The sequence below is a fragment of the Gopherus flavomarginatus genome, chromosome 2 (genome assembly GCF_025201925.1).
Source record: "Gopherus flavomarginatus isolate rGopFla2 chromosome 2, rGopFla2.mat.asm, whole genome shotgun sequence".
Classification (NCBI taxonomy): Eukaryota; Metazoa; Chordata; order Testudines; family Testudinidae; genus Gopherus; species Gopherus flavomarginatus.
The window spans coordinates 187,583,836-187,608,647 of NC_066618.1; the positions used below are offsets into that span (position 1 = coordinate 187,583,836).

The 24,812-nt window shown below is 45.9% G+C and overlaps 1 protein-coding gene across 8 annotated transcripts in view; it reads right to left on the minus strand.

Moving 5' to 3' along the window:
* Window positions 1–24,812, minus strand: part of KIF13A (kinesin family member 13A) — a 129,383-nt gene that overhangs the window by 83,691 nt on the left and 20,880 nt on the right. For 7 of the 8 annotated variants that reach the window (XM_050941567.1, XM_050941570.1, XM_050941563.1 and 4 more), the window contains exons 3-5: window positions 8,652–8,744; window positions 7,809–7,989; window positions 1,477–1,564 (exon numbers count right to left, since the gene is read on the minus strand). In XM_050941567.1, the coding sequence (XP_050797524.1) occupies window positions 1,477–1,564; window positions 7,809–7,989; window positions 8,652–8,744 (362 nt within the window). The remainder of the gene's footprint in view (window positions 1–1,476; window positions 1,565–7,808; window positions 7,990–8,651; window positions 8,745–24,812) is intronic. The other variant, XM_050941564.1, reaches the window with a different exon arrangement.

The following is a 24,812-nucleotide window of genomic DNA, read 5'->3' on the forward strand; positions in this document are numbered from 1 at the left end:
CCGGGGCCAGCAACATTGAGGACACCAAAGCCGACTGTGACCGAGGGCCAAACGCCTGGCCTACCGACTGATGGTAGGCCCAGGGAGTCCAAAACGGCCACTGTGAGGGCGGCTGCCATTGTTGCTGCCACTGCGGGTAACGTTGGAGGCTCACTCTCGAAACTGATCTCCTGCTCTGTGACCGGCTGGAGCGATAGGAGTCTGCCTCTGAGCATGAGGACCTGGGGGGGAGCAGCGCCCGGTGCCAAAGGAGACCAGTGCGGAGGCAGCGGGGAGCCTCTCCTCCGGTCCAGTGCCGCCTTCACAGCGCGGTGCGGGGAGGGAGGCGACAGCATGGCCAGCTTGCCTCTAGACTGTACTGGTGGACGGACCACAGTAGGCAACTCCCTATGATGCGGGGAGGACGGTGCTGGGAGGCCCATTAGGTCTGAGGCCGCCTCGAATGCCTTCAGTGTTGACGGGGGCGTATGTCTCTGCTGAGGTCCAGGGAGTTAGGCTGGTCCGGACTTGACCGCCCTCTCTGTGGTGCGGGAGTCGACAGAACCGCGGAGGGCTGTAGCCCAGCCTGTCCGCTTACACCCGTGGACGGTGTCGGCCTCAGATCCTGGTGGGGTGACCGATCCCTCATCGGCTTCTTTCTCTTGGCGGGCACCGGTGAAGGCAAGCGGTGCTGCACTGAGGCTGACTTCCTATGACTCGACTCCGTCCGGTGCCGGGTTTTCGACGACTTGGGCTGGGCCCTAAGTCCTGATGTCGGTGCCAGGGCACTCCGCACCGAGGACAACGTGCTGGGCCCCGCCTCAGCTGGTTCTGGGTCTGAGGGTGGCCACAGGGCAGCCTCCATCAGGAGGACTCAAAGTCTTTGAGCCCTGTCCTTAAGAGTTCGCAGGCGGAAGCCTCTACAGATAGAGCACCGGTCCTTTTGGTGACTTTTTCCAAGGCACCTCAAACACGCAGAGTGCGGGTCACTCTTGGGCATGAATTTCCCGCAGTCCTTGCAGAGTTTGAACCCAGGGGACCCAGGCATGCCCCAGCAAGCGACGAAGACTCTGGAGGGGGGACCCCCCAACTACAAAAAACTATATACAAAGATCTATCTAACTATAATATGACTGAATACATGGACTAAATAGTAAGGATAGGACACTGCCAACTTGCTACGCAAGAGAAGTTCCAGCTAGCCGTCACCAGCGGTAAGAAGGAACTGAGGGGGTGGAGGGTTGGCGGGCCCCTTTATAGGGCGCCGTGGTGGCGCCACTCCAGGGGGCGCCAGGGCCGACCCTACGGACACTACTAAGGGAAAATCTTCCGGCTGGCGTGCACGTGGCTCACGCACACCTACTTTGAATGGACATGAACAATCACTCGAAGAAGAACCAAAACATCTGAGTAGATACTGGTTTACATAGCACAAAATTCCTTATCACCCTGTTTACAGAAATGTTATATAGTTATTTGTCATCAGTTTATATTTACCTCAAAGTTAGTAACAGCCAGCTGAGACAAGCCATCTACATATGGCCCCAATACTTTGTGCTCTCGAACCTTAAGGGACTGCCGGCTCCTTAAGAACAAAGCAGGGTGTTATTCAAAAACTTCCCATAGCAATCTATTATTATGAACTTTATTGGTTAAAACAGAAATCCATGAAAGTAATTGTCTGAAGTGCCAATACATCAGCTATAGAACTTAGAGATCCATTTTTAAAATTCTGGTGGTGGCTGGTTTTTTTTTAAATGATTAAAGTAATAGCAAACCCAACTTCCAGATAAACTATTTGTTTTGCTCTTATTTCTATTGTTAATCTACCTACTAGGTTTTAATCATTATAATGTGATTTTTTTATAAATGCACACACTTGTTGGAGGGGTGGGGTGGGAATAGGGGGTTAGAACAGACCCTGAAATGTTTCATATTACTTTTTTCTCTAGACAAAAATGGAAAAACAAAAATCCGAGATGTGATAGAACAAATCAAGGAAGAAACTCAAAATTATATTTTTTTCACACTTTATCCAAATGTAACAACCTAATCTTTAAATTGTATCTGTTAGTTGACATATACAATGCTGTATATATTTGGCACATATTCACAGTCAGGTTTAAAAAAAAAAACAAAAAAACAAAACCAGAAATCTATCCAGAGAACTAAACCCATCTGCCAGGGCAAATATAAATTATAAGGGATGGCAAGTGGCTCTCAGTGAAGTCCATGGGACAATGGCTTATTGAGATGCTCAGCCCCTATCCGTGGCTGCTGGGATGGGAGATGGTTCTAGGATTTATCACCTAATAAATACAATTAAGTCAACCACTACATATTTACATATTCTCATGCATCTGACAAAGTGGGTATTCACCCACGAAAGCTTATGCTCTAATACATCTGTGGCCTGGTCCACACTACGCATTTATACCAAATTTAGCAGCATTAAAACGATTTAACCCTGCACCCGTCCACACAACGAAGCCCTTTATATCGATATAAAAGGCTCTTAAAACCGATTTCTCTACTCCTCCTCGACAAGGGGAGTAGCGCTGAAATTGGTATTGTCATGTCGGATTAGGGGTAGTGTGACCACAATTCAACGGTATTGGCCTCCGGGTGGTATCCCATAACGCACCATTGTGACCGCTCTGGAAAGCGATCTGAACTCGGATGCATTGGCCAGGTAGACAGGAAAAGCCCCGCAAACTTTTGAATTTCATTTCCTATTTGCCCTGCGTGGAGCACTGATCAGCACGGGTGGCCATGCAGTCCCAAACCCAAAAAGAGCTCCAACATGGACCGTATTGGAGATACTGGATCCGATTGCTCTACGGGGAGACAAATCTGTTCTATAAGAGCTCCGTTCCAGAAGACGAAATGTCAAAGCATTTGAAAAAATCTCCAGGCTATGATAGACAGAGGCCACAGCAGGGACTCAACACAGTGCTGTGTGACAAGCGTAACGGAAAGCCAAAGAATCAAATGGACGCTCATGGAGGGAGGGAGGGGGTACTGAGGACTCCAGCTATCCCACAGTTCCTGCAGTCTCCAAAAAGCATTTGCATTCTTGGCTGAGCTCCCAGTGCCTGAAGGGTCAAAAATATTGTCACCTGTGGTTCAGGGAATATGTCACCAATTTACCCCTTCTCCCTCCCTCAAAGAAAAGGGAAAAAAAAACATTTCTTGCCTCTTTTCAATGTTACCGTATGTCTACTGGATGCTGCTGGTAGACGGGGTGCTGCAGCACTAAACAGCAGCATCCTCTCCCCTCCCCTCCCCGGTGGCAGATGGTACGGTACAATATGACTGATAGCCGTCCTCGTCATCATCCCGTGAGTGCTCCTGGCTGGCCTCGGTGAGGTGGGATGGGGGTGCCTGGGCAAAAATGGGAATGATTCCTGGTCACTTCCTTCTTTAAGCTTCGTGTCCTGGAGGTTCAGTCCTGGAAGATGGTGCTATAGGGCTGGTAACCGTCCTCATCATAGCAGCTGGAGGCTGAGCTCCTCCCCGCCCTCCCTTCCATGTCTAATGGAGATTCTGGACTATCATAGCAGCTGGAGGCTGCCTTCCCCTCACTTTATCTCACTAAAAATCAGTGTTTCTTATTCCGGCATTCTTTATTACCTCTTCACACAAATGGGGGGATAACTGCCACGGTAGCCCAGGAGGGTGTGGGAGGAGGGAAGCAATGGGTGGGGTTGTTGAAGGGGCACACCCTAGAATGGCATGCAGCTCATCATTTCTGTGGGATATCTGGGGCTCTGACCCGGAGCGGCTGTGCTCTCTGGTTCTCTAGTAGACTTGCCCCATATTCTAGGCAGGACTGACTATTTTTAGACAAAACATAAACAAGGGAATGACCTGGGAAGTCATTCCCATTTTTGTCCATGCGCCCCCGGTCGACCTCAGCAAGGCCAGTCAGGAGCACCCACGACAGCAGCAGACGGTACAATATGACTGGTAATCATCATTGCCAATATCCAAAGCAGCAGACGGTGGAATAGGGTTGGTAACCGTCTCTGCTACCTTGCAAAGGCAAATGAATGCTGCTGTGTAGCACTGCAGTACTGCGTCTGTCAGTAGCATCCAGTACACATACCGTGACAGTGAAAAAAGGCTAAACGGACTCCATGGTTACCATGCTATGGCATCTGCCAGGGCAATCCAGAGAAAAAGGGTGCGAAATGATTGCCTGTCGTTGCTTTCACGGAGGAAGGATTGAGTGACGACATTTACCCAGAATCACCCACGGCACTGTTTTTGCTCCATCATGCATTGTGATCTCAACCCAGAATTCCAATGGGCTGGGGAGACTGCAGGAACTATGGGATAGCTATCCACAGTGCAATGCTCTGGAAATCGACGCTAGCCTCGGTACATGGACGCAGACTGCCGAATTAATGTGCTTAGTGTGGCCGCATGCACTCGACTTTATATAATCTGTTTTAAAAAACCAGTTTCTGTAAAATTGGAATAATCCCGTAGTGTAGACATACCCTGTCAGTCTATAAGGTGCCACAGGACGCTTCGTTGCTTTTTACATATTTAGAGTTTGTCTACACTTAAAAGGCTACAGAGGCACAGCTGCACCGTTATAGTGCTTCAGTGTAGACACACCTACACCTATAGGAGAGCTTCTACTACCGGTATAGGTAATCTACCTCCCCAAGAGGCAGTAGCTAGGTCGACAGAAGAATTCTTCCATTGACCTAGTGCCATCTACACAGGGACTTAGGCCAGTTTAACGACAATGATCAGGGGTGTGGATTTTTCACACCCCTGATTGATGTAGTTAACCTGACCTAATTTTCTATTCTAGATCAAGCCTTAGGCTTTACAAACCCTCTTCTAAGGCCTGGTCCACACTACGCTGTTAAACTGATTTTAACAGCGTTAAATCGATTTAACGCTGCACCCGTCCACACTACACTGCTCTTTATATCGATTTAAAGGGCTCTTTAAATCGATTTCTGTACTCCTACAAAACGAGAGGAGTAACGCTAAAATCGATATTACTATATCGGCTTAGGGTTAGTGTGGACGCAAATCGACGTTATTGGCCTCATTATTTTACAGTAGCTACGCACAGTGCACTGCTCCAGAAATCGAAGCTAGCCTCGGACTGTGGACGCACACCACCGAATTAATGTGCCTGGTGTGGACGCGCACAATCGACTTTATAATATTTGTTTTATAAAATTGGTTTAAGCTAATTCGAATTTATCCTGTAGTCTAGACGTAGCCTAAGACTCCCTCCTGTATATCAGTCTCATTGTCTCATTGTGACTACCAGGAGAAGGTATTTTCCAACTCCAGAATTCCCTGACTACTTCTCCCCCTGCTTCTGGTGTTCCAGTCCTCTTCCCCTGTGAATACCTGTACACCTTGCCTCATAGCTTTTCCAAACAGAGTGAAAATGACATGATTTCTCATTTCATTGCTATACAGGGTTTTCAATAGAAGAAACTGACCAGAGTCAGTTACAGTAGAACCTCAGAGTTATGGACGCCTTGGGTATGGAGGCTGTTTGTAAATGAAATGTTCTGTAACTCTGAAGTAGACATTATGGACATCAGCCATGGTGGGGATTGGGGTTGCAGCCGGGAGGGTAGGGGGCTCAGGGCTTCTGCCCTGCAGAAGCACTAGGACTCGGGGCTTTAGACCAGAGAGGGCACTGGGGCTCAGGGCTTCAGCCTCGCGGCTCCGCTCCCAGTTTCAGCCTCGCAGATGGCACCATGGCTCAGGGCTTCAGCCTTGCAGCTCTGTTCCTGGCTTCTGATCCGTGGGGGGTACCGTGGCTCCCCACAGTTCCACTCCCAGTTTCAGCTGGTGGGGGGGGGGCGGGGGCAGGGCTCGAGGCTTTACCTACAGGGAGAGCGCTGAGGCTAAAACAGGCACTCCTCTCGTAGCTAAAGACCCAAGTCTCGGCACCCTCCGCTGGGCTCAAGCCCCAACCTTCAGCGTCCCTCATGGGCCAAAGCCCTGAGCTTTGACTCTCCCCATACTGTGGCTGAAGCCCTGATCCCCAGGGCTAAAGCCCCACAGCAGTACAGTATTTGCTGGATTTTTGTGGGGTGGGGTGGCGGGGTGGGGTCTCTGTTGCTGCCTGATTGATTACTTCCAGTTCCACATGGTATCCAGTTGACCAGTAAGTCCCTAACTCTGGTGTTCATATCTTTGCGATTCTACTGTACTTTCATTCTGATGCACTATGAGCATATTATAAGACACTTAAGTGTCTGCATTCTCAGAAGTCAGCACAGCATTGGTTTACATTTACAAGGTTATTTTTGGAACCATAAGAGACAGTTTTTTTTAAATGCAGAAACTGATGGTTTAGGTCTCCTCTGCTTGCCAGAGAAAGCGTCACATTTGACATTGGAGAGTATGACTGGATTTTTCGTTTGTTGTCCATATCTAATTCTACACAATAAAGGATAATGCTCTGAATAAAATGTCTTTAGTTTGTTTTTTAGTTTTCTCAAATATTCATTCTTTTAAATACAAGGAACTAGGAGAGAAAGATGCAAGGATCATCACTGATGTCTAGTTATAGTGAATGGCTGGATAGCCACATGTAATATGTAACACAAAGTAAGCGCTTATATTAGTTTATGTCCAATTTTAGTGGATAGATTTTTTTTCATTTTGTTTTGAGGGAGTACAGTGGGGAAGGGAGACAAAAGTGATCTAACGAGTTTCAGGCCTAATCCGACATTCCTATCACAATTAGAACTCCTAGTGAAATAACTAGGAGTACGGGGTGTGTAATGAAGGATGCAGGATTGGGCCGTCTTTTCCTTTGTAAGGCTTCCACAAGCACTGCAAGCTGTTAAGAGAAATTGTAAGTCACATATTTCTATAAAATAATGACATATGTAAGCTAGTATATCAGGAGTTGCCATATATCACACAGCCACAAATAAGGAAGAATCAAGTTGCCCCCATGTATTGATGAATTTGATATGCCTTTTTAGTTTTATGTATTTCCCCACCCCTTACAATCATATATTTACTCTGCTTAGTGTTCTTGGCCCTTTAAAATTAATCTACATTTCCTAAAAAGAAAATACTTCTCTATAAAAACATTGTCTTACAAAATATACAAAATCTGAGAATGCTGCTGATATTCAAGGTTACACTTCTGCAACTATGGCAATAAATATACAAATACATTCATCCTTCTGCCCCATGTAAAAGGAAAGCATTCTTTTCCTGTCTTAAATGGATGTATATTGACATAGTGTGTAGTGTTCAATGGCTGTACTAAGCTGATTCAAAAGTGACTGCATTTCTACTGTTAATGAAGTGACTAGTTAAAAGGTGCTATTTTAAGCATCTATTCAAACAGATACAAGTAAGGAAGGATATGTCTACACAAACTACAGCGGCACAGCTGCAGCGTTTCAGTGTAGATACTGGCAATGCCAAAAGGAGGGTTCTCCCATTGGCATAGGTAATCCACCTCCCCAAGAGGCAGTAGCTAGGTCAGCAGAATAATTCTTCCACCAACCTAGCGCCGTCTACACAGGGAGTTAGGCTGACATAACTACATTGCTCAGGAGGGGTAAAAAATCCACACTCCTGATTGGATTAGTTATGCTGACCTACTTTTCCAGTATAGACCAAGCCTAAATCAACATCATCATGTCCACGCTTTACAAACTTGGTATTATTTAACAACTGTTCACTTTAACATTTTGGTCATGTGATACTTCCTGATCAAGTTTTATACATATACAAGTTTACAAAAGCTTCTCAAACCCTTCCAAAGTGGGTAGTTCTATGTTGCAGTTTCAACTAATATAAAAACTACTTACCCTTTAGGGTCTAACAGATCTCTGACCTTCTCATTATAGATTTCCATATAGGACACTTCAACTTTAAAGGTCTGAGAGTCATTTTCTTCTACAGAGATTCTCTGAAATAAAGCACCGCAGAGCCGTGGGATCAGGCCGAGCTGCTCTGCATTGCCCATCATTGAGAAGGATTTTCCTGAACCTAGAGAAAAGCAAACGAGAAGAGAAATTGAATGTTTTAAAGCATCCTTCAATTTCTCAAATAGTCACTAAATTATTCACACAATGTATGTTTTCCTCTCCCTTTTGTTCTTCAAGAAGCATCTAAGAGAACAAAGTGACTTGGAGGACACAAAGCAGTCAGCATGTTCATCTGAGTACAAAAGAAAAGAAATAGGTAAATCAATACAGGAATCTTTCACAACACCTCTACCACAACCGCCATTTATTGGCAACCCTTGTTGTCAGTCTCACCTAACACACACAAAAGAATGGATGGGCACAGGATATGAATTTCCAATTAAATCCTAGACGGTGGCTCCTGCGGGTAGAAACTAAACATCTATTTACAACTGTGTAAGGAATACTGCACTGCCACTGGCCTTGCTGAACCCACTCTGTGTTTAAATAGAGGATGACTTCAGTTTCCAGAGCTGTCAATCAAGTACTTAGGTAAAAATGAAACAGAAGATTATAACACTGTAGTAAAACAATGGTCTTTGAAGCGTTTTTTATTTTTACTGTTTTCCACAGAATTTTTAGATTCTCTTTTTAGTTCGAAGATTTTTGTTTGATTCCCCCACACACACTTGCAAAGAAGCCATCTCTACCTTTTTCTCAGTTCAACAGAAGAGACTCTCTCACCTGTCTGTCCATAGGCAAAAATACAAGCATTATATCCCTGAAAGGCCTTTTCAAGAATTCCTTCTCCAAGGCACTTAAACACCACTTCTTGACCTAAAATAAACAAAAACAAACAGCAAATCACAAAGAAACACCACAGTTTATTTAAAATAAAGGTGCAGGATTCTTAAACCTTGAGTAAATTGTGATTTTACTAACATGGAAATCTCAAAGGAAATTGTTCTTCTGAGGGCATTGCTAAGGAAGAAAGACCATCATTATTAACACACAAAAATCAAAATGGCCAAGATTTCAAGCCTGGTTGCCTAAAACTGGCACCGCAAGCTATATTTAAGTATTTTTTTAAAAAGTTGCCCAGTTTTCAAAGGTCCTGAGCACTTCACATTTACTTCAATGAGAACTACAGGCATCCAACACCTATGAAAATCAAGCAACTAAAATTAGGTGCCTAGAAAAGAATCTAGGTGGCTAAACTTTAAGGCAACCAACTGTGAACATTTTAGCCCATATGCATTCTTGAATTACAAAAATACACATGGAGTGTAGTAGCAAAATTGCTAATTACTGCAGCATCACTATTATAATGTGTTAGTGTCCCAGTTTACAGAACACTTACTAGAAATTGTCCCAGCTATTCACTCTTGTGATCCGGTTCTCAAGTTTCAATAAAAGCCAGTTATTTTTCTTCCCATGTCAAGGTGACACCTTGAGCAAAATGAAAGAACTGAGATTCTGTCTAGGGATATGTATATTATTGGGCTGAATGACTCAACTTAGCATACACTGCAGCCTCTTTTTTTTTTCTGGTAAGTATTAGTTTGAAAATCTAGATACAAAGATCCTATATGAAAATCCTCGTTGTGTACAACAGTCATAGAAGATTAAGCTCTATGAGCCAAGATATGGAAGTAGGAACAGTGGATGTCATCTAAAAGTTCAGACTCTGTGCATCACCAACGGGGTAAGTATGTTGTGTATTTTGAGCTCTGCTCTGGGAAGCGTGCCATCTACATTGACTCCCAAAATAAGCAGTGTTGAGTTAAGGGTGGGGTTTTTATCTGGTGTGTGTGTGTGTGTGTGTGAAGCGTGCCATCTACATTGACTCCCAAAATAAGCAGTGTTGAGTTAATGGTGGGGTGTGTGTGTGTGGGAAGTGTGCCATCTACATTGACTCCCAAAATAAGCAGTGTTGAGTTAAGGGTGGGGTGTGTGTGTGTGTGTGTGGGAAGCGTGCCATCTACATTGACTCCCAAAATAAGCAGTGTTGAGTTAAGGGTGGGGTTTTTATCTGGTGTGTGTGTGTGTGTGTGTGTGTGTGTGTGTGTGTGTGAAGCATCCCATCTACATTGACTCCCAAAATAAGCAGTGTTGAGTTAAGGGTGGGGTTTTTATCTGGTGTGTGTGTGTGTGTGTGTGTGTGTGTGTGTGTGTGTGTGTGTGTGTGTGTGTGTGTGTGTGTGTGTGAAGCATCCCATCTACATTGACTCCCAAAATAAGCAGTGTTGAGTTAAGGGTGGGGTTTTTATCTGGTGTGTGTGTGTGTGTGTGTGTGTGTGTGTGTGTGTGTGTGTGTGTGTGTGTGTGTGTGTGTGTGTGTGTGTGTGTGTGTGTGTGTGTGTGTGAAGCATCCCATCTACACTGACTCCCAAAATAAGCAGTGTTGAGTTAAGGGTGGGGTTTTTATCTGGTGTGTGTGTGTGTGTGTGTGTGTGTGTGTGTGTGTGTGTGTGTGTGTGTGTGTAACCTTTTACACACTGCATAGTGATTTTGTAGAATATTTGATGGTCATTGCTGCTTATCTCTTATTGAAGTCTGAGCTGTTAAAACACTGAAGTGAAACTAGCCAAATTTTTCCTTGGTTTAGCGGATATGCTGATGAGTTTAACTGCTCTCAGCTAAGGCATATTTTGAGAGATCAAAAGCATTTTTATTTATATATACACACAAATGACAATATTTGACTAAACAAAATATTGCGATTCATGTGTGTATATAAATAAAAATCCATTTTGATCCCACAAAACATTCCTGATCTGAGAGCAGTTAAACTCATCAGCATATCTGCTAAGTCAATGAAACGTATGTCTAGTTGCACTTCTAAGTGTTTAAATAGCTCAGTCTTAAATAAGAGATAAGCAGCAACGCGCATCAAATATTCTACAAAAATATTCTACTATGCAGCGTGTAAAAAGTTAAAAACAAACCTCCCACCCTTAGCTTGACACTGCTTACACAGCGGGAGAGAAAAAGAGGAGAATCCCATTTGCTTTCCAGCATTGGATTGAATTACCTCAAGGTAAAAAGTTTAAATTTCAAAACAACACAAGATGATAAATATATGGGATACAACATATATCTCCATAACTGCTAAGCAGACTCTTGTGAATTTCATAACTCAAATATGCCAAATGATGCAAGGATGTAGACAACTGCTGCAGTCTGGAATATGGCATTTTTGAAATTACCACAGATACATCAGTGTTCTGTTACCTCAATTCATCATATAAAAGATTTTCTTTCATTTACAATATATTGAATGATACACATTGTCCAGTCGAAACTATTCTGTACAACTTGAAATTAGTCTTGTTTACAGGCATGTCATTACCCATTAGCAGCTTAAAACAATCAGCAACTTCCTTTATTAGTGTCAGATTTCTGTGCCACAAATCTGTCAAATAATTAAAAATTTAGTCACTTCATGCCTTAGAAACAATTTTGCTGAAATACGCACTCTCTTTCTTCCCATATTTTTACTGCTAGTGAAATGCAGATGAAAACAGGATCTTTGTGGCTTAAGAGTTTGTTTCCTCCTGCAGTTTACTTTTTGGTTGAAGTTACAATCCTCCACAATATTGTAACCATCTCCACAGTAAGTAATTGGGATGTCTTTCTTAGATGCTATGGTGATAAACACTATAGAAAACACTAAAACAGACAGTTATCACTGATATTTGGGTGACGAATATGCAGCACTAATTAGAGGATCTAAGAATGCACAAACTTGCTTCTTCAGCCAACTCCTGATGGCACATTCTGGAGTTATCAAAGCATCCATTTCACAGAGAGCCACTTGCTTTTCTGCCAGATAAGAGTGCAAAGTTAAATGGTGATTGAGGTTGAATATGTATATTTCAAAGAGGGTAACATTAAAATTCAGTAGTGAGCTTGTGGGGAAAGAAAACAGGAAATATCAAAAAAATTCTAGTTCGGTACTGAAGACGCATTGCACCCACTCCTGACCAGTAATAAAAGATGAGAACCTCCAGCCTATCCCAAAACAGAAGATGGAAATAAAGTGGTATGGAACATGTGTGACAGATATAATCTGGCCTGCAGAATCTTTATTACTGATGACAATGCAAGACGATAGCTTGACTCACAAGACCAGTTGAGTTTTTGCAGGGCTGGCAATCAGAAAAAAAAAAAAAAAAATTGAGCACCACTTGCTCTGGAAGACATTCAGATACTGGTACAGAAACCTAAAGTGGTGTTTTTACAGAGTCACTTTTCAGAGCAGACCCACTCTAATATAGATGTATAGAGTATTGTTTAGTCTAGACATTAAACTGTTATGGCATAAAATGATACTTACTTTCAAAATGCCTTCACAAGAAAAACAGAATTTCCATTTCTATTATGTGGAATTATTAATTATTATTATTATTATTATTTTGCTAATGCAGTGGTATTGTTGATGGTAACTGCATGGAACCCAGGAAATTCTGAGCTATGGTTCCCACAGAAACCTCATCTCTTTCCTCTTTCATTAGTTATTTTTTAATTTTCATTAGAGGTGTTTTTTGTTAAATTGTCAAAAATTCTATGAGAATTATATAAAATTATGTAAATGTACATCTATGATTATAGAAAGTAAATGAAGTGCCTTTGTATTATACTGATATATTTTGTATTTGCTGAATAATCCCATGCTGCCCACTGTTAATACTTTGCATTTCTATAGGATGTGTCATCAAAGTACTTTTTTAAAAGTAGGTAGAACATCATTAAAATTCCATTTTACAGATAGAATAAGTCAATTTACCCTTCCACAGAGTGAATCTTTGACAGATTTGGGAGCAAAACAGGTTTCCCAACTCATGGCATTATACCCATTGTTCTAACCACAGCTCCTCTTTACAATAGAGCAAGTGAAAATGACAGGCTTGTTTACATGAATATGTGATTTGTGGCAAGTTGGGGCATAAATCTCTCCTGCACTAGTCTTCCGTGCAGTAAGCATTGCTATGGACCCTGCTGCTGCACACTGAGGTGCTTAGTGCATTTTGATCCTTCTCTCCTTGAAACAGGAGTAGATTAATGTATACTAGGAAACGTTTATGTTGGGCAGGAAGGTCCATACAGACACTTAGTGCACAGCAGGTAAGTGAGAGAGAGGGAAAATATCACCTCAGCTTGCCACAAACTAAATGTCTGGGTAGACCAGGCCTGCACAACTCAAAGCAGTGAGGGCCATATTACTCCAAAGAAAACAGCTGAGGGCCGAAACTCCCCCAGCCCCGCTGAACGCCTCCCGAAACATAACCCTCCCCAGAACCGCCCGCCTTGCAAAAACACCCTCCCCAGTGCCACCCAGCCCCCCCCAAACACCCTCCCTGAAGCACCGCCCGCCCCGTGGAAACAAACCCTCCTTCCCTAGCGCCGCCTTGCCGAAACAGCGGTATTGAACCTTGATAATATTTTATAGTGGGCCCCTAAGGCAGTATAATTAAGGTAAAAGAAAAATGTCTTTTTGCTAGAAGTAGAATAAGATCTTCCTCCCACTTTGTAATCAGTTGCCCTGTTGAATGAACAAGGTGCGACTGAGGAAGGCGTGGAAGGCAGCACCTCCAGACAGCTGTAACCCTTGGAGAGGGGATGGGAGCCAGACCAGATCAGTAGAATAGGTCAGCCACTGACTCATAGCTCGCCACCTCAGCCCCCTACCCCCTGCCACCCGCTTGCCTCCTCAGCCCCCCACCTCCCCTGGCTCGTCTGCCCCTTCACTCGCCTTCTCAGCCCCCCCGCCCCCAGCTCGCCTACTCACCCCCCAGCCACTGCCGCCCGCTCACTGCCTCAGCCTCACCCCTCGGCCAGTGATGAGCTGCCAAAATCTAAACAACTGGTTCCCTCCTCACCGCACAAGGGGGTCGTGGAGCGCCTCCCCAGGACGCCTGCCCCATTCAACGCCCCTGCGTTCCTTCACGCCACCCCCGGGACCCCCACTCCACCCGCCCCCCTTCCCTGTCCCCATCCCCTGACTACCTCATCCAACCCTTCCTCTCATTCCTAATGCCCCCTGGGGACCCCATCTAACCACCCCTTCTCCCTGTCCCCTGACCGCCCCTGGAACCCCGGCCCCTGACTACCCCCCATCCAACCTCCCCCTCCTTCCTGACGGCCCTCCCAGGACCCTTGCCCCCATTCAACTCCCCTGTTCCCCACCCTCTGATCACCCTGACCCGTAACAACTCCACCACCCCTGCCCACCCCCCCGAACTCCCCTGCCCTCTATCCAACCTACCCGCTCCCTGCCCCCTTACTGCGCTGCCTGGAGGTGGCTGGCAGCGCTACAGCCGCGCCGCTCGGCTGGAGCAGGGCCACTCCGCCGCCATGCAGCGCCTGGAGCACCGGGTCAGGATGAGCTCGCCGCCCCCGGCCCTCTCCCCCCCCCCGCTTCCTGCAAATCAGCTGTTCGCGTGGGAAGCCTGGGAGGGCAGAGAAGCCGTGCGGTGGCTTTGTGCTCAGGCCCAGGGAGACGGAGATGGAGATGAGCTGGGGCAGGGGAGGGCGCAGGGGGTGCAAGGAGGGGCGCCCACGCCGCAGCAGGTAACCCAGGAGGCGCGTAGGGGAACCACTCCCCACCCCAGCTCGCCTCTGCCTCCCTGGGCCTGAGCGCAAAGCTGCCGCACTACTTCTCAGCCCTCCCAGGCTTCCCACGCGAACAGTTGATGGGGGGTAAGCGGGGCAGGACATTCAAAGGAGGAGGCGGAAGCAGAGCGGCGGTGAGCTGGGGCCAGCTCCTGGGCTCACCTGCCCCCCTGCCACTGCCCGCCCGCTTCCTCAGTCCCCCTCCCCCGCCGCCAGTTCACCTGCCCCCCTGCCACTGCCCCCCTGCTCGCTCACCTCCTCAGCCGCCCTCGCTCACCCGCCAGTGCAGGCCGCATGTTGTGCGGGCCTGGGGCAGACAAACCCTAAAGCTCCTTCAAGCTGGTTATCAAAACACTGACTTAAAGGTTCTTTCATTCTGTTGTGTTCTGCTCCAGAACTCTCTGCTGCACTAGCTGAGCTGGCTGTATAATCCAAAGTGAGGAAACCTTCTCGTAACACATGCGGAAGTGGGCACATTTAGGGTTGCTCTCGTAATCCACACCTATTAATATTTTGGCGATGAAACACAACCTTAAAAGTGTATTAATAGCACACATTCTGTATAAAAACAAAAATAATTTCTGATTTTTTTTTTGAAGTTGAGTGCACATTTTAAAAGTTCTTCTTTAAGGATATGTATTATGGAAGCTCCTTTTCCATTTTGATTAGAACATTGCTATCACAACTAAATCATCATCACAGCTTCAAGATGTTACTTAGCACAGTGCCTGCAATTCACCATCATTGTCCAGCAACAAACACTGTTCATCTTACAATGAACACAGAGCTAAAACAACATACAAAGGTGAAAACTAAACATAAAAGCTGCTAATACGTTTTGGCAAAACCCAATGCTGACAGCAGAAAATGATAGAGTGATAGAGAAATCAAACAAACTATTATTCTTAATCTGTCAAGAATCCATTTCTAGTAGGACACTGAACCAAAAATCTTTGCATCTGCTCCTTGGAAAGAATCATGTTTTCCTCTATGTTCTGAAAAACATCAAGCCTGTGACATTCCTGGATAAATAATAATACAAACCATAGGCGCTGACCTTTATTTTTCCTTGGGGGTGCTCCACTCCAAGGCCTCACTCCCCAGAGATGGCATGTTTGGATAATTTTTGGTGATGCCCAGAATGGGTTCAAGTCCCACTCCCCGCCTCAGGCTCTGGGAGGGAGTTTGGGTGCTGGATGCAGGCTCTGGCCTGGGGCAGGGGGTTGGTGTGCAGGAGGAGGTTTTGCTCTGGGAGGGAGTTTTGGAGCGGCAGGGATGAGGGGTATGGGCTCTGGGAGGGAGTTTGGGTGTGGGGTGCAGGCTCTGGGCTGGCGCAGGGGAGCAGATGGGGGTTGCAGGCTCTGGGATGGGGTAGGGGTGCAGGAGGGAGTCAGTGCTTAGTTCCGGCGGTGCCAGCTCCCAAAAATGACCTGCACACCCCTCTGGCAGCGGCTTGGCACGGGGCACACACACTCCCCAGTGCCATAGGGACATGCTGACTGCTTCCTGGAGTGGCGTGGACGGGCAGGAAGTTGCCTTAGGCTGTGTCTACACTGCCACTTTCAGCGCTAAAAATTTAGTCATTCAGGGGTGTGAAAAAACACACTTGAGCGACAAAAGTTTTAGCGCTGAAAAGTGCCAGTATAGACAGTGCTTTATTGCTGGGAGCCATGCTCCCAGCAACAAAGCTACCACCTCTCATTCGGGGGTGGGGTTTTTTTTGCTTTTTTTTTTAATCGCTGGGGTCTCTCCCTCGGCAATAAACCAAGACTACACTGCCCACGTCACAGCGTTGCCATGGCTGCGCCGTAACATGTAACACCGCTGGGCTGCCAGTGGTGGTGGCAGCAGCTGGGAGCCACTGGGCCTTTTCAAATCACCCAGGAGCAGCAGGAGGGGCCGGGAGGCACGTGGGGGCAGCAGGCAGAGGTGGCAGGCACGGCCGGGGGAGAGACCTGGCCACGAACATTGGTGGAGCCGGGCCCCCGGGGCCCTGAATATTCATGAAGCCCGGGCACCACAGGCCCAGACAACTCATTGCCCCTGTCTGCCCCTCCTCGCAAGGCCTCGCCCTCACTCTGCCTCTTCTCACCCTGCTCCTCCCCCAAGACTACACTCCACCCCCTCCCCCAAGGGTCCAACTCTCTCTGCCTCTTCCTGCCCCTCCTCCGCCCTCTGAGGCCCCCACCCACACTCCACTCCACCCCCAGCTACCTGATCAGCTGATCAGGGTGCCCACCAAACAACTGATCAGGGGCACCTGCCAAACAGATGTGGCTGGTGGGTGCTGAGCATCCCCCCTTTTTTTTTTCCCGTCAGTGCTCCAGCCCCATAGCACTCACAGAGTCGGCGCCTATGATACAAACAGACATAAAGAAGAAATGTCTTCTCCATTAGCATTAATCCTATTTGAAGCCTTTAAGTGAACTTTTCAATCTTTTACATGTGTACATTAACTTTCTGTATGAAAATTAAAGGATTCTAACACACTTCCTCTCTTAGAATGATCACATTATAATACACAAAGATGTGTAACTTTTCAGATAGCAAGTATCAGAGGGGTAGCCGTGTTAGTCTGGATCTATAAAAGCAGCAGAGTGTCCTGTGGAACCTTACAGACTAACATTGGAGCATGAGCTTTCGTGGGTGAAATATGATGCATCCAACGTACATGCATCCAACGAAGTGGGTATTCACCCACGAAAGCACTTGCTCCAATACGTCTGTTAATCTATAAGGTGCCACAGGACTCTTTGCTGCCTTTTCAGATAGCATGCTTGTGAACATTTGGATCTTATTAACATGGTGTGACTGACATTTGAAATGAAGGAATGTTTTTTCACACCTGATCTATATATATATAGCTTACTTCAAAGCCAAACTTCTTAAACCCAGTTATAGCACTGTATCTTGTCACTGTACATGCTAAATTTGACACTTAAAATAAAGCCTCTGAGTTATTCAAAAGAAAAGCTGCCTGTGAAAAGCTCATAGTTGGGGGCGGGGGGTGTCACATGAGATAAATTCAAACTGGATTTTTATTAAACTTCCCATACAAAAAGTTTGCTTCTGGATGAAGACCAAGCCTCAGAAAATTTAAACCAAAAGATATTTAACAAGTAAAAAATAAGCCACTGAAAATAAGTTGGAACAGAATCACTCTCTTGTTCATAAATGTCACAACAAACCATTTTTAGGATTAGAGATTCACTAGGGGTACCCTAAGAATCCCTCTTAGTCCTCTGTACACACTCCTCTTCCCTCACCCCAATTCTTTTTTCTGCTCCAAATCACTTCCATGCAGTTTGAAAGCCTTGATCCTGGAGTAAGATCCATGCAGTCAGAATCGTACACTCATGTGGAAACTCACTGATTATACTGGGTGTGACGGTCTGATGTTCACCACTTTTACAAGACTATGATAAATTTTGTACAAAGTATGCTTGTGAAATATTCTGCAACATCGTCTGTCTCTTTGTATTCAGGACACAATTGTTCCCATTTGTGAATTTTCTGAGAAGTGGGAAACCATGGTGTGGGGGGTTCTGGATTTGCTTGTCTGCCAGATCTAGTTGGTGCTTTTGGTCTCTCCCACTCTTTCCTCAGCCTGGTAGGTTCTCAGCTCTAGGATTCACTGAAGTGCTTCCTTCTGGGCCTCAGCTTCTTCGGCTCGCAGCTCTACGGCTCACTGATGTGCTAACTCCTCAGCTTGCTTCTGAATCCCTATTTCCAGTTCCCTTAGCTCCAAGATTCACTGATGTTCTCTCTTTTCCTGCCACCTGCCAACTTTGAAACTGCATCACTGATGCCCATCTTTCTGGTTTTTTTCCCCTACTTCCCTTTCCCAAAATAAACAAACAGAAAACAAACTTGTAACCTTCTTTTTGACTGTTCTCAGCCAGTGCATTTAAAGTCTCACTTAAAATCTCTACATCAGTGTATGAATTGAAAATCTCACTCAGAACAAGCTGTGCATTTCATTGTGCTTGCTGCGCCACTGTGATGGGGTCATCAAGGTGCAACCTGGACTGTGGGATTGCTGAGCCCTCCAAACCTACCAGCCCAGTCTGTCCCTCACACTGTGATGCTGATGACAAGCTACAAACCTCTGATAGGAACTGCCTTACACAGCCATCCACAGGCCAGGACACAACTGAATTACATGAATGATTTCCCAGTGATTCATGAACCTCAATAGAGAAGCTCCAGCAAATTCCCCCCAGCTCCCCAGCCTTGCACCCCAGAACTGCATTGTCTTGCACTGGTCAGAAGCCAGGCCAGTGTAAGCTCATTACCTAGGTCGCCACTCCAACAAAAGGATGGTGGACGTGCAACAGCCCTTGTTAACCTCAGCTGAGATTTCCCAGGTACTTCACCCAAAACACACTGTTTTAGGTAAAATATAAAACAGATTTCTTAACTACAGAAAGAAAGATTTTAAGTGATAAGTGGTAGGCAGAAAGGTCAGAGACAGTTACCTTAAGAAAATAAAAAGTCAGCATGTTTTCTAAACCCTAAACTTTTAGTTTAAGCAAAAGTTTAAGCAAAAAATGTGTCTCATTCTGAAAGATGGTACAAGCAGGTTACAGTTCCTCAATATACAGGCTGGGACTACCTTCCAACATGAGACCACTCTTCCCCAGTTCAAAATCTTTGTCCTCCAGATGTTCCACTAGGTTTGAGATGGCGGGGGAGGAGAGAAGCCACGTGATGATGTCACTTATCTCCTTTGTATTTTCTTCCAGGCTTGCTGGAAAGATCTTTGCTGTGACATGCCTCAGTCCACCCCCATGGTGTACATGCCGCCTCCTAGAAATCTCTAGAACAGCAGATTGTGTGTTGATGAGCCATTAACGTCATCTAGCTATTGATGGCTACCCCTTTGTTGTAACTGAAAGATTGGTTGTGGGTGTTCAGAGCCTCACAACATATTTCAGTAGCACATATAATACTTCATAACATCACATACAATGATAGTACATACAATCCAACAGGTTATTATTGTTCAATAGATCAAGACTGACAAAACGATACCTCACAAAGCATAATTTGTACAAGAGATATAATAATATCACAGTGGTGATTATGGGGGCTCCAGGGTGCTACTTTGAGGTACAGAATGTCAGAGATATCATTTGAAGTGTCAATTTGCTGAACATTATTGTCCTAGTAAAATATGTATATCAACATTGTATGTGAAGTTATAAGATTCTACTCTGTATCATTGCTATAACTACACTGGCAATTGAACAACAAAATTTATGTCTTTCAGAGGTGTTAAACACCCTCCTCCCACCAAAGACAAACATTTTGCTGCGACAAGTGCTGCTCCTGCCGACAACATGAACACCACTCATTGGGGATAGAAGTATTTTTGTCGACAGGAGAGCCAACAAACAGCAGCTACATTGCATGACTTTTAGCAGCACGGCTGTGCCAACACAGCCATGTCGCTAAAAGCTGTATAGTGTAGACACAGCCTCAGGCCATGGCTACACTGGCGCTTTATAGCGCTGCAACTTTCGCACTCAGGGGTGTGAAAAACACACACCCCTGAGCACTGCAAGATACAGCACTGTAAAGCCTCAGTGTAAACAGTGCCGCAGCACTGCAAGCTACACCCGTAGAGGATGTGGAGTATGTGCAGCGCTGGGAGAGCTCTCTCCCAGTGCTGGCGCTGCGACCACACTCGCACTTCAAAGCGCTGCCGCGGCAGCGCTTTGAAGTTTCAAGTGTAGCTATACCCTTAGAAACAAAAGGCAGACTAACACCCAGGTGTGAAACTAAGGTGTGAATTAGAAATCTACATTCCAACACAGGGAGGAGTCAGATCTCAGGTCCACAAGGGACTATTTGTTGCCTGTACTCCTCAAAGAGTGGAGAATGGTACAAGAATGAGAGATAGAGGCCTCCAAATCACCTCTTTCTCCCCCCATCTCTACTCACAGTAGCTTAATGCTTGAAAGACAAAGAAAGCATCATTGAACTGGGGAAGGGATGGTCCTGGCTGGAATGCTTTTCAGCCAGTACAGATTGCTGTATACATATGATGAGAGAAAACCTTTTTGCTTTTAAGACACTTAGCTTGTGTTTTACTCATTTCTTTTGTAACCAATCCTCACTTTTATGAATCATTACTTGTAATCTTTAAAATCCATCTTTCTGTAGTTAATAACTTTATCTTATTGTTTTATTTTAACCAGTGTATTTGGATCAGGGGTGGGCAAAACTTTTTGGCTCGAGGGCCACATTGAGGCTGCGCAACTATATGGAGGGCCGGGTAGGGAAGGCTGTGCCTTCCCAAACAGTCTGGCTCCCGCCCCCAAGCGCTCCCTCTCACTTCTCGTCCCCGGACTTCCCCCCTCAGAACCCCCACACATCCAACCCTCCTTGCTCCTTGTTCCCTGACCATCCCCTCCTGGGACCCCTGCCCCCTATCCAAACCCCCTGCTCCCTGTCCCCTGACTGCCCCGACCCCTATCCACAACCCCACCTTCTGACAGCCCCCCCGGGACTCCCACCCCCTATCCAACCATCCTCTGCTCCTAATCCCCTAACTACTCCCTCCTGGGACCCCCTGCCCCTAACTGCCCCCCCCGGGATCCCACCCCCTTATCCAACTCCCACTGCTCCCTGCCCCGATTGCCCTCCCTGCCCCTATCCACATCTCCACCCCCTGACAGGCCCCACGGGACTTCCATTCCCAACCCTCCCTGTTCCCCATCCCCTGATCATCCCCCCACAAAACCTCCACCCCATCCAACCAGCCCCTCTTCCCTGACTGCCCCCCAGGATCCCCATGCTACCTGCCCCCTTACCAGCAGCATGCTGCCCAGTGGGAGTGGCGGACCAGAGTGCCACCCTCGCAGTGGTGTGGCTGCGGGGGAGAGGGGACAGCGGGGCAAGGGCCAGAGACTAGGCTCCCTGGCCGGGAGCTCAGGGGCTGGGCAGACAGTTCAATGGGTTGGATGTGGCCCACGGGCCGCAGTTTGCCCACGTCTGGTTTGGATTAAAGTGTGTGGGAAACTCCATTTGGGATAACAAAGACATGCATATCATTTTCCTTTAAAGTAATGACAGATTTTCTACAAGCTTGTATTGTTCAGGAGGGTACTGAGCAGTACAAAACGCACATTTCTGGGGAAGTCTGGGACTAGGAATCTGCTGGTATTCTGCAGGTATTCTGCAGTGTAATTCGTGAGTGGCTAACTAGTAGCACTCAATACCGGGCAGTTGGGAGCAAGTTACATGCTGCAGGCTGTGTGTTAACTGGCCAAGAGTGGCTGTCCACCAGTAAAGCAGTGTAAAAGGCATCCCAGGCTGGAGAACTGAGGAGACACAGCTATTCAGCAGTCCAGGTTGTGCCCTGAGGAATGTCAGACTCAGTCTCTGTGTGAGGATGTAAAAATCCACCCATGTAAATCTCATTGCAAGATCATGTTCCACATCTATACCAATGATACTTAGACTGAGGCTCGAGAGCCTGAAGTGGCTCTTTAATGTGTCTCCAGCAACTCTTCCCAGCACATGATATTAAAACACAGTGTGATTTAATTAACAACAAATCTAAGTTATTAACCAATCATGATGCTTTTACTAGGTTATTAACCAATTGCAGAATACTTGGTCAGCAATTCTGCTGGGAGAATTTTATGTGTATAGTAACTGAAATAGTAATAAAAACAATTAATGTGTTGTGGCTCTTTTAGGTAATGTTGATCACTAACTTAGCTCCTGAACCACTGAGGCCTAAGTATCACTGATCTATACAATTTCTCTCCTGGGTTGGTGATAGATGAGGGTGAAGGGACAGCCGCAACATACAGATGACAAATTTTAATCCTCTCCTTCCCACAAAACCCTACAGGCAAAAAGTGAGTAGACTGTAAAATGTTGGAGATTATGAAATAAACTATCACTTCTAATCACTGCTGAGCACTTGATCTCAAATTCAGCTGTGGGAAAAACTGATTTTAGTGGCAATGCTCTTCCTTTTAGAAGTCTAGTACTTTCATACCTCAAACATGTCAATTTGAAGAAAAAGTCAGTGGAACAGATTAGTGAAAGGGAGAGTGAGGTCTCTGGTCCACACATCCCATAAGATTAATATAGTTTCAAACATCAGATGTGACATTTCAGGCACTTTACTTTTCTGAAACTCCAGTTTTCCTTTTTCGGCTCTGGACATTCTAGACACTTGATGGATTCACATAGAACTTATGAAACTTCAGGTCAGTCAAAGTTTATTTACTGTGTAATCTCTGACTCAGTGAGATGCTTCATTTTGGGGAATACACCAGATACACCCCTGATACTTGACACCAAATATGTTGAAGGTTCAACAAATAATGGGAGGTTGTGAAGAATAATGTTTATTGTTGCAACATTCAGCTGTATTTCTGCAGTCCAACATGAGATTCCTGTGAGGTGCCATTAGACCTAGCCCGCTTCGGTTCCTTCACTCTGTGAGAACTCTCGACACTGGAAGGACCCGGGGTTTCGGAGTCCAATGTGCTCGGTGCTGTTGGTACCGAGGTGGACCTGACTGGTGAGGATTGCTTTTTTTTGGCTAATTCCCTCTGAGGAGAAGTTTGAGCTCCCTTTTTAGTTGATCTTTGGGGTAAAGGCTCCTAATGAGGAGCAGTAGAAGCAGGTCCTCTGTCAGAAGCTACTGATGGAGACCATTGGCCTGGAGGGATATAAGACCCAGGGTTCAAGACTGGTCGCAATGATTTCTCCATCATGATCAATTTCAGTTGGAGATCTCTCGCTTTCTTGGTTCTAGCTGCGAGATTGCAACAATCTGGACACTATTGCATGCTGTGGGCCTCACTGAGACACCAAATGCACTGTGCCTGTCTGTCAGAGACCAGGATAGAAAGTCTGTAAGTCAGACAGCATTTCAAATCCGGTGATCCAGCCATGCCGGATACATCTGTCTCTGAAACGTAACAAGGGGGAACAGAGTGTCCACTGAAACCTAACTGTCTACCAAGGGTAGATAACTAGAAAAAGGAAGATTTTTTTTAAATAAATGAAATGTATAAAGGATAACTAACTATTACCTACGCTATCAAACTATGAGCTATCTAACTCTAATCTATCTAGTGCTCTGACTCAAGTTAAAGGCAGTAGAAAAGTAACTGAGGGACAATTGGCTGCGCACCACTATGTAACCGTTCGGAATGGCGCAAGACAGCAATGGCGCGTGTGCAATCCATCTGGGCACCGCTACCACAAATCTCCAATTACAGGTGCAGGGCATCAAGACATCTAAAGTGGAGCACCACAGGGACACTCCTGGAAGAAGAAGAGGTGTGTTACTTTTTAAAAAATCTGCTAGCTAGCAATTTAAAAAACCAAATGTAGACATGGAAAATTTTATTTACTTCACCTCAACCAGTTAACTCTTGTTAAAAATACAACTTTCTCTGTCTAGCTTAGGATTTTAAAACATTAGTTTAAACAAGTTTTTTAACAAGACACCTATGATTCTTTTTTAGATATAGACTTTGCCTTGACTGGAATTTCATGGAGTGGTGTTAGAACATGTTCTAACTATTGTGCCCTAGAGCTCAACTGTTGATGAGGCAATGCTGATTTTAACATATGCCAAACTGGTAGAGATGAAGAGTAGGCTCCCTTCCCTTGACCAGTTTAGCATGTACTAAAGTAAAATTTGGTCTCATTCAGTTTTAGGACGTGATAGTTATATTGCTAGTTAATAGATCAAAACACTCAGGGGCAACACTAGGGAGGGGCAGGAATGGTCACACCCTGGAGGGGGCACATTCCAGAGGGGAAGATTCTCTGTCCTGTCCCGCCCACTCAGTTACATCTGTGCTCAGGTATGTGCCGAGAAGAGGAGCTCACTGGAGTCGCTTTGCTTGCTGTTGCCTGCCCGGTGAGCAAAATGGGGAGCTTCTTTCTTGCAGTGATGAGGCAAAATGGGAGGGTTCAGGGGAAGGAGGAATGGAAGGATCAGGGAGGAAGTGGCGGCTGCCAGGGACATTGGATGATCATGGAGAGGGGGAGGCAGCACAGATCAGGGCTGGGAGCCTGCATGGTGGGTGTGTGGCTGCAGTAAGGAAAGAGAAGAGCCATGTGGCCTAGACGGGTGTCTGGAGGGGCAGCAGGGCCGGGGGGGCCAGCGATGTAGGTGTGTTTGTTGGGGGGAGAAATAAACCCCTGGGGGATTTCTGGGGGAGACTGGGGAAGACAGCATCAGGGCAGAGGGGTGAGGATTTCCAAGCCCTTCAGTGCTATAAATGATTTGGCCTTTCGGTCAGT